This window comes from Procambarus clarkii, chromosome 85 (genome assembly GCF_040958095.1).
Source record: "Procambarus clarkii isolate CNS0578487 chromosome 85, FALCON_Pclarkii_2.0, whole genome shotgun sequence".
In the NCBI taxonomy this organism is placed as follows: Eukaryota; Metazoa; Arthropoda; class Malacostraca; order Decapoda; family Cambaridae; genus Procambarus; species Procambarus clarkii.
The window spans coordinates 11,303,715-11,314,341 of NC_091234.1; the positions used below are offsets into that span (position 1 = coordinate 11,303,715).

The following is a 10,627-nucleotide window of genomic DNA, read 5'->3' on the forward strand; positions in this document are numbered from 1 at the left end:
CATGTTGCGACCGGTGTTAGGGATCTCAAGAACTGCCACGAGGATATCAAGCATATCCTCGAGGCCCAGGGTCATTCTGTTCTTTAGGAGGATACATTTACTCGTCCCCCTCGTGGTCATCGCCGTTTGCCCCTTCGGGTTGTGAAGGTTACCTTTGATGGTAGGACCCTTCCGCCCTCTGTCATTCTTGTTGGTGCCAGATGCTCCGTTCAGGAGTATATTCCATCTCCTCGGCTCTGCAGTAAGTGCTGGAGGTTTGAGCATTTTGCCCTCAAATGCTCTAGTCCTGTCTCTCTCTGTCTTCTGTGTGGAAGCGAGGATCACTCTAAGTTGGAGTGCACTTCTCCCCAGGCCCGCTGCCTCAGTTGCAGTGAGGCCCACCCTACCTTCTTCCGTGCGTGTATTCGTTACAAACTTGAGGCGGCTGTCCTCAACTTGAAGCACCGGGACCGTTTGTCTTTTCCTGAGGCTCGGCGCCAAGTTCATCATCTCCCCTCTTTCGCTGGTGTCTCCTATGCTCGCGTAGTATGCTCTTTCTCTCCTCGTCCTTCCCGCCTTCCTCAGTCTCACAACCGTTTCCGAGCCTTAGACCCGGACACGCCCACCACCACCTCCCCTGTTTCCCTCCGTTCTGTCCCGAAGGGTCCCCATCCTGGTTCTCTGTCTAGGGCTCCCTTCTTTCTACCCAGTCTGTCACGTCTCCTGTGTCTTCTTTTTCCTTTCCCTCCAGTCCTCCTTCCCGTCATTCTCCTCCGTCTCTTGTCTCTCTAGGCCGCCTGACTGTGCGGGCCGACGTCCATCGTTCTCCTGATGGTTGTGTTGTTCGCTCTCGCTCTTCTTCTCCTATCGAGACACTAGAGTCTGTTGTCCAGTACATTGCTGCTGGGACGCCTGTATCTTAGAGTCAGAAGCGGAAACCTGGCTCCTCTCCTTCCTCCTCCCCTGTCGGTAAGAAGGCTTCGCTTTCTTTTTCACCCCCTATCTCTGATTCTATCGTTCCTCTCCCTCCCGCTTCGGAGGTGGAGCCCCCTGTTCCTACTGTGGGGGTTTCTTTAGCCCCCGGTTCCATCTCGGTTACTGCCCTCGCTGAGTTGCGCTCCCCTCTTTCTGCCCCCCCTCCTCCCCTTCCTTCTCCTCCAGACCCTGCTCGTCCACCTCTGGTCTGTCCTCCCGCTTCTTTCCCTCCTTCTTTACTCAGTTTACCCATACTCCCTAACCCTGACTTCGCTGACCCTGATCCTGACTCTGTGCTTTTTTAGCGTGCTGTGTTCCTTCTTCACCTTTGTTTCTTCTTTGCTCTCTGTTGTTTCTCTGCTCTCTCTCTTTGCTGATGTCTTTTCTTCAATGGAACATCCGTGGATTTTACGCCAATTTCCTTGACTTCCAACTTCTCATTTCACTGTTTTCGCTCCTTTGTATCTGTCTCCAGGAGGCGATGCTTGGTGCTTGTCCTGGTCGCTTCCGTGGCTATTCTTTTCTCTCCCCCCCTCAGCGACAGCTGGGGGTCCATAATTCTCCTGCTCTCTTGATTCGCTCCAATGTTCCCTTTGTCCCCTTACTTTTTTCCTCACCTCTCCATTGTTCTGCCGCTCGTGTCTTTGGGCGTAGATGGTACAAGGTTTGTTCCATTTATCTCTCCCCCCCCCCTTCACTGTCCCAATTTCTCTTCCCGATCTTAAACACCTCCTGGACTCCTTGCCGGAGCCTGTGCTCCTGCTGGGTGATTTCAATTGTCGTCATGCCCTTTGAGGTGATGTGCTGACAAACACCCGGGGTCGCCCTCTTCAACCTTTCATCCTCTCTTCTTCCCTGTCCCTTCTTAATTCTGGTGAGCCCACTCATTTGGACTCTCGGACTTGCTCCCATTCTTGTCTCGATCTTTCTCTTTGCTCGTCTAATCTTTCATTAGATTTCGGGTGGCGGGTCTTTGATGGCAGTGACCATTTTCCTATCCCTGTTACTTTTTTCTCTTTTCGCCCTCCTCTCTTCTTCCCTAGGTGGTGGTTTGCCGAGGCTGACTGGTGCCTCTTTACTCTCCATGCAACTATTTCCGACCTCTCCGTTCTGCCTCTCCCTCGCGCCCTCCTTCTTTTTCATGACACTGTCTTTGACGCTGCCCTCCACTCTATTCCTCACTCTTCCTCTCGAGGAATGCGGTAGTGCGTTCCCTGGTGAAATATGAACTATGCTCGGGCTGTCCGCTGTAAGCGTGTAGCCTGGAAGAGACATCGCCGCCGGCAGATGGTTGAGTCTTTTCTTTTGTTTTGGAAAGCGAGTGCGGTGGCCCGTAGGACCATCCGTGCAGCTAAACGTGTTTGTTGTGCGTCTTATGTCTCCACTGTTACGTCCGAAACTCCTCTCCCACTGGTCTGGAAGCGTATCCGCAAGATTGCGGGTAAGTTCGTTCCCGCTGTCTCACCCCTTCGCCTCCATGGTGCTCTTGTGGCGGACCCGTTGCAGGTTGCGACCGAACTGGGTTCCCATTTCTCCTCTGTTAGTTCTGGTTCTTATCTACCCTAATCCTTCCTTCTTCGTAAGCCTCTTCTTGAATCTCATCCTTTAAATTTCTGTACTTATCTTCACCTTCCCTATAATGATCCCTTCTCTCTCTCTGAGCTTAAGTCTGCCATGGAGGTCATCAAGAACCTGCCACGTGAAATCTAAGTAAAGAGAAGAAGAGCAGAGAGAAAGATCAAGATAGGAAAGGGTGCGAGTCCGAGAGTCCAAATGAGTGGGCTCACCAGAATTCAGAAGAGACAGGGAAGAAGAGAGGAGAAACGGCTCAAGAAGGCGACCCCAGGTGTTTGTCAGCACATCACCTCAAAGGGCATGACGACAATTGAAATCACCCAGCAGGAGCACAGGCTCCGGCAAGGAGTCCAGGAGGTGTTTAAGATCGGGAAGAGAAAGTGGGACAGTGAAGGGGGGGGGGAGAGATAAATGGAACAAACCGTGTACCATCTACGCACAAAGACAGGAGCGGCAGAACAATGGAGAGGTGAGGAAAAAAGTAAGGGGACAAAGGGAACATTGGAGCGAATCAAGAGAGAAGGAGAATTGTGGACCCCAGCTGTCACTGAGAGGGGGGGGGGAGAGAAAAGAATAGCCACAGAAGCGACCAGGACAAGCACCAAGCATCGGCTCCAGGAGACAGATACAAAGGAGAGAAAACAGTGAAATGAGAAGTTGGAAGTCAAGGAAATTGGCGTAAAATCCACGGATGTTCCATTGAAGAAAAGACATCAGCAAAGAGAGAGAGAGGAGAGCAACAGAGAGCAAAGAAGAAACAAAGGTGAAGAAGGAACACAGCACGCTAAAAAAGCACAGTCAGGATCAGGGTCAGTGAAGTCAGGGTTAGGGAGTATGGGGAAACTGAGTAAAGAAGGAGGGAAAGAAGCGGGAGGACAGATCAGAGGTGGACGAGCAGGGTCTGAAGGAGAAGGAAGGGGAGGAGGAGGGGCAGAAAGAGGGGAGCGCACCTCAGCAAGGGCAGTAACCGAGATGGAACCGGGGGCTAAAGAAACCCGCACAGTAGGAACAGGGGGCTCCACCACCAAAGCGGGAGGGAGAGGAACGATAGAATCAGCGATAGGTGGTGAAAAAGAAAGCGAAGCCTTCTTACCGACAGGGGAGGAGGAAGGAGAGGAGCCAGGTTTCCGCTTCGGACACCAAGATACAGGCGTCCCAGCAGCAATGTACTGGACAACAGACTCTAGTGTCTCGATAGGAGAAGAAGAGCGAGAGCGAACAACACAACCATCAGGAGAACGATGGACGTCGGCCCGCACAGTCAGGCGGCGTAGAGAGCCAAGAGACGGAGGAGAATGACGGGAAGGAGGACTGGAGGGAAAGGAAAAAGAAGACACAGGAGACGTGACAGACTGGGTAGAAAGAAGGGAGCCCTAGACAGAGAACCAGGAGGGGGACCCTTCGGGACAGAACGGAGGGGAACAGGGGAGGTGGTGGTGGGCGTGTCCGGGTCTAAGGCTCGTAAACGGTTGTGAGACTGAGGAAGGCGGGAAGGACGAGGAGAGAAAGAGCATACTACGCGAGCATAGGAGACACCAGCGAAAGAGGAGAGATGATGAACTTGGCGCCGAGCCTCAGGAAAAGACAAACGGTCCCGGTGCTTCAAGTTGAGGACAGCCGCCTCAAGTGTGTAATGAATACTCGCACGGGAGAAGGTAGGGTGGGCCTCACCGCAACTGAGGCAGCGGGCCTGGGGAGAAGTGCACTCCAACTTAAAGTGACCCTCGCTTCCACACAGGTGACAGAGAGAGACAGGACTAGAGCATTTGAGGGCAAAATGCTCAAACCTCCAGCACTTACTGCAGAGCCGAGGAGATGGAATATACTCCTGAACGGAGCATCTGACACCAGCAAGAATGACAGAGGGCGGAAGGGTCCTACCATCAAAGGTAACCTTCACAACCCGAAGGGGCAGACGGCGATGACCACGAGGGGGACGAGTAAACGTATCCACCTGGAGGACAGAATGACCCAGGGCCTCGAGGATATGCTTGATATCCTCGTGGCAATTCTTGAGATCCCTAACACCGGTCGCAACATGGTGCGGGAGGAGAACAGTGCCAACACTGGCATTCAACTGAGCATTCTTCGAGACCCGAACAGGGGTCTCGCCAAGGCAGGATAAGGCGTTTTAATTAGCTTCTACCATCAAGGTTATTTTAAGTTTTTTCCATTTTTGAAAGTTAGTAATAATAGTAATACGATCATCAAGTCCGTATATGTTCTCTATTATACAAAAAGTTTGACCGTCTGACCTTGAAACCGATGATGATGGGCAAGAGAACATTGAGGCGTTTAGTGCCGTGTGTGACATTTGTCTCATCAGTGCCTGGCGTCAAGGCTTTGCCATCATCGTCTAATCAGAGGTGTGTCTCTCTTACCTCCCCCCGCCCCTCTCACGTGTTAACAGTGACATTAAGGGGTTAGACTACAATAACCCAATGGGGGAGATTATGTTCCCTACAATAAAACAGAATATTTACCACTCTTAATACTTTATTCGTCCAAATACCATTTTAAAGTAAATCTGTCTAGTCCGTCTATATGTTGTCTCAGTCAGCCAAGTCAGAAAGAGTTTACTGAATGTTGTAATCATTTCTTGTGGGAACATTTCCAGTTAAGTTTAAAATTTTTATCTTTAAAGTAATAATACGATCACCAAGGCCGACTATATGTTGTCTCACTCAGCCAAGACAGTAAGGTAAGGTAATTATCAAAAGAATGCACCAAACCGGGAAGGCTATGTAGCACCATCAAACTGCGAAATAATCAGAGGGTGCTAAATATCACCAAGAATGCCAATATGAGAACAAAAACGCATAAGGCGAACGATATCAAAAGTATCCGATTCACCTAGAATTCTATCGAGGGACACATGACCGCGAGGGACGGTCGGAAAGCAAGACACACGCTCGTCCTGGAAGGCAGGACATTCAACAAGGATATGTACAACTGTAAGAGGGACAACGCAATTCGGACAATAAGGAGCAGTGCAGCGCTCCATTAAGTGACCATGGGATAAGCGAGTATGGCCAACCCGCAGCCGTGCCAAAGCAGTTTCCCACCGCCGGTTATGGTGGTAGGAGGAAGGCAACGGGGACACACTACGTTTGAGAGTACGCAGCTTGTTACTAACCACAGAGGACCAACAACCCTGCCAACGGGCAAGGATGGAGGAATGAATAACAGGATAAAAGTCGGAATAAGGAATACCTTTACGGGAGATGGGACAAGAATGGATAGCTTCCTTAGCGGCAGCATCTGCACGCTGATTGAAAGAAACACCAATATGGCTGGGAACCCAGCAAAACTCCACTGATTTAAATTTACTAGAAATAAGAAACAGCCAATGTTGAATCTCGATGACCACCGGATGGACAGGGTTAAAGGACCCTAGAGCCATGAGGGCACTACGAGAGTCAACTACAACCACAAAGGAGGAATGAGAATGAGAAAGCAAGAGACGGAGAGCATAGAGAATAGCATAAAGTTCTACCGTAAAGATGCTAGCCTCCGAAGGGAGGTGACACATATAAGTACTGTCAGGAAAAACAACAGAGTAGCCCACACCGTCCGCAGACTTAGACCCATCGGTGAAGATGGAAATAGAGTGAGAGTGCGAAGAATAGTGCTCAAGGAAGAGGCTTTTCAGAATTGTAGGGGTAAAGGCTTTAGTAATACAAGTCAAGGATGTACAAAACTTGGGAAGGGGGACTCTCCACGGAGGCAAGGAAAGAACAATATGAGGAGAAACATTAGAAATCTTAACAGAAAGAGAATCCTGTAAGCGAGATAACCAGAGCGAAAGTGGAAGACGATGAAGAGGAACAGGAGCTACAGGAGGAGGAAACCCAAACCCCCGCCTTGTTACACTACAGACTGGGTCACTGGAGAAGTCTAAAGACCTGAGCCGTTCCAATAACCTCATTGGAGCTCCCAACCCATCACATGAAGAAATACACCTCTCTGTTTTAAACGGTATTGCCAAATAACCTTCGAGTCTATACAATTCCTTAATTAATATATGAAGTTATAAAATTGCGCATGAAAAACAGTGGTCCCTATGGGATATTCGTGTATAAATTTCTCCAACACATGGTTCCGGTATTTAGAAGTGCAGGTTGACACGAGTGGAGTTCGCGATCCTGCCATAGCATTGGTATTTAGCCATTTTCCTTACCCGACTAAACCTTATTTTCAACAGAATAATTATTTAACGACAATATAATGTTAAATACTACTAGATGAAAATTAGAATAAATTGATGAGTAAATTGAATTCACCAGGTGTAAACTTCTGCTATATCTTCGGGAATACGTTTAAAAGAAAATTGTCTCCACAACTGTGGAGACAATTATAATGTCGTGAAGTTAATACTATGATTGTTTAAATTACCATGATAACGTCATAGTATTAATCTTTGTGAATGATAGCCTCATCTGCCTTTATAAACTGGCGGGAACGCTGGCGGAGGCACTGCCACTGTGGAACAAAATTCGTGTTAATTTCGTCTCCGCCCAGCACTACATGGCCTAGTTGCTGCAAGAGATAAGAGCATGAACACCTAATATGCCATAACTCGCAGCGAACTTCAACACTAATCAACCGTAAATAACTTATTTCCATTGTTAGTTTAGTTTAGTTCATTTATTATGCACCTCATACCCATCTTGTGGGCGGTAGTGGAAAGCGTTACAGAGGCACATAATGGGCTAAGGGACAGAACCCTACAATTTATTTAGCTCAGCAAGTTATAATCCCTATGAGCTAATTACAAAATTCAATACACATCGTCACTTCATTAATGGGTTCGAGATCCTTATCTTGAGGTTACCTTGAGGTGCTTCCGGAGTTCAGCGTCCCCGCGGCCCGGTCGTCGACCAGGCCTCCTGGTTGCTGGAGTGGTCAACCAGGCTGTTGGACGCGGCTGCTCGCAGCCTGACGTACGAATCACAGCCTGGTTGATCAGGTATCCTTTGGAGGTGTTTATCTAGTTCTCTCTTGAACACTGCTAGGGGTCGGCCAGTTATGGCCCTTATGTGTAGTGGAAGCGTGTTGAACAGTCTCGGGCCTCTGATGTTGATAGAGTACTCACTCAGAGTACCTGTTGCACCTCTGCTCTTCAACGGGATAATTCTGCACATCCTGCTATGTCTTGACCTCATGTGATGTTATTTCTGTGTGCAGATTTGGGACCAGCCCCTCTAGTATTTTCCACGTGTAAATTATTATGTATCTCTCCCGCCTGCGCTCAAGGGAATACAGATTTAGGCTCTCTAGTCGGTCCCAGTAGTTTAGATGTTTTACTGAGTGGATTCTAGCAGATGAGTGGGTCGACCACAAGTACAGTTTCTAAATTAAGCAACTTACATATGGGGTTCTACTACCCAAACTCATTTGCGTCCTCTAATTACTCAACTCAAAGCTGCTAATAGAACAATATTTAACTCTGGCCCCAGACAGCACTCGGTACCCTTACTCAAATCTTTGAATATGTTAGATATTAAGTCAATGCACATCCTCTCATGTGTACTCTATATATTTAAAACTCTGAACTGTAATGTCAATCCTGACCTGAAAAGCTTCCTAGAAGGTTGTAACAGAACCCATGGGCACCACACCAGAAACAAATACCTATTTGATATTCCAAGATTACGACTTAACCAAACTAGAAATGCTCTACAAATCATGGAACCCAGAATGTGGAATGACCTTCCCAATCATGTCAAAGGCTGTACCTCTCTCAACCAGTTTAAGATAAAAACTAAGTAATACCTAATAAACGCCATATAACCTTCCTTACCCCTAAATGTCAACCCGTCTTGCTATTTTAAACAATGCTGTTCGTTGACAAACTTGTAAAATTACTGATTTCTGCCATGTTCCCCCCATTTTTTTTTTATATTCCTTTTTTTTCAACACGATTTATACTTTAATCTCAATTACTATAAAGTTTTACTCTAAGTCTCCCCCCCCCCTTCCTCCACACCTTGCCCGAAACGCTGAGCGTATTAGTGGTTTTAGGTATTGTATGTACTAGCTCTATCTGTAAATCCAACTTTATGTTTGTAACTGATCTTCTATGTATGTACTTTTACCTGAATAAAAATTTGAATTTGATGTGTAGAGCTAATGTCACAATTGATATGTTAGTCCTGCACACCGCCCCCCATCCAGTGGGCAGCGGTGGATAGGTTACAATCACTCAGTTATTATCTACAGTTAGCAAACTGGGAATATTTGGCTAAGATTTCTGGTAGTAGATCATTTTGAAGAAAATACTTACACATCTCTGGAACATTTGTTATAGAATTGTCTCTGAATTCACGTGTCTTTTCGCACTCCATCACATAGTGACGGAGGGTGTGCGAATAATTTTGTTGACACAGTTTACATTTGATCAGGTCTACATCAGCAGATAATGAGAATTCCCAGAGATACTTGTAACCGAGTCTAAGCCGAGCAGTAGTAACATCTAGAAGTCTGCTGATTTTATTGGATGATCCATAGATGTGTGGCTCCTCTTGCATGATAGTATGATGATAGATGGAATTACTGGTGTCAATTTCACTTTGCCTCAGATCTACAAGATCTTGTTGAAGTTCTCGGTGTACTGCTACTCTCAGATTGTTCATTGACAATCCAAGGTTACACTCAACGGCTCCTTTAAAGGCAGATTCTTTGGCTAACTTATCAGCTCTATCGTGCATTCGGAGCCCAACATGAGATGGAGACCACATGAAATGAGGGTGTGCGAATAATTTTGTTGACAGTTTACATTTGGTCAGGTCTACATCAGCAGATAATGAGAATTCCCAGATATTTGTAACCGAGCCTAAGCCGAGCAGTAGTAACATCTAGAATTCTGCTGATTTTACTGGATGAACTATAGATGTGTGGCTCCTCTTGCATGATAGTATGATGATAGATGGAATTACCCATCCCCAGAATCAAACTTAATCTGTGTAAACACTATGCAAATAAAGGAACCTAGTCTATGGAACTCACTCCCTAATGAATTGAAAAGCTGTCCAAAAAGTACCTAATTTCATCTTCATAATTTCCTACCTTGTGCTATAAACTCGCACTGTATCTAGTGCTACCCAATCCCCTATATATGTATGTACATGAGATATATAACTTTACCATTGTGATAATTGTTGTCATCTTATATATGTTATCAATTAGGTTTATTATGCCTACTAATCTTTGTCAAATTCAAAAGCAAGCTATCAGTGCTATCAGTGTGAATGTAAACACATCATGCTATGTACTCTCACAAACCCAATGTACCTTCTTGTATATATATAAATAAATAAATAAATCATATAAATAAATGTATGACTAACCGTCATGTGAGATGGGAAGGTGGATGAACTTATAGCGAGTTGTTTAGTCAGAGCTGGTTTGTTTTTGTATTAGGGCAGGTATTATCTCCACTAGGTCCATGTATGACTAACCATCCTGTGAGATGGAAATAATAGTTGAACTTATAGCTAGTTCTTGATCTACACTGTAATATCTCATATTGAATAGGGTAGCAGCAGTACATTGCTGTGTATCTGTGCTGTGCATACTGTTGTGTACCTTAATCGGTATATTATTGTATACGCTTAAAGATTTTCTACCGTTGTTGTTGTTGTTGTTTAAGATTCGCTACTTAGAACAAAAAGTTCCAAGTAGCAAAAAGTTCCAAAGGTTGGAACAAAAAGTTCCAAGTAGCATGGGCTATGGTGAGCCCGTGAACATTATTGCCAACAGCATTTGGTGTTCCCAGGCGGTCACCCATCCAAGTACTAACGAAACGTTTTCTACCGGGTTTTACATTCAATTGCAAGGTATCTGCCCAATCTCTAGACAATGTTGACACTGCAGCACCAGTGTCCAGTTCCAAGGAAACTAACTTCCTATTAATTTCTGATCTGGGGAGAAAAACGCAAGCCAGTATGGGGGAACTTATTTATTAAATAGTAGTGTAGAGATGATAAGTGCAGTAACACAATATGATCAATGTCAAAGAGACTATAAGACAAAGTCTATAACATAGCTGCATAGATACAGCGGTACTACAAAAGTGAATCTAATGAGAATAAACAGT

General features: G+C 46.0%; 1 protein-coding gene across 1 annotated transcript in view; it reads left to right on the top strand.

The window, feature by feature from the left end:
* Positions 1 to 3,828, top strand: part of LOC123746675 (uncharacterized) — a 151,376-nt gene extending 147,548 nt beyond the window's left edge. The window contains exon 9 of the mRNA XM_069316841.1: positions 3,629 to 3,828. Coding sequence (XP_069172942.1) covers positions 3,629 to 3,828 — 200 coding nt within the window. The remainder of the gene's footprint in view (positions 1 to 3,628) is intronic.
* Positions 3,829 to 10,627: the final 6,799 nt, after the last annotated feature.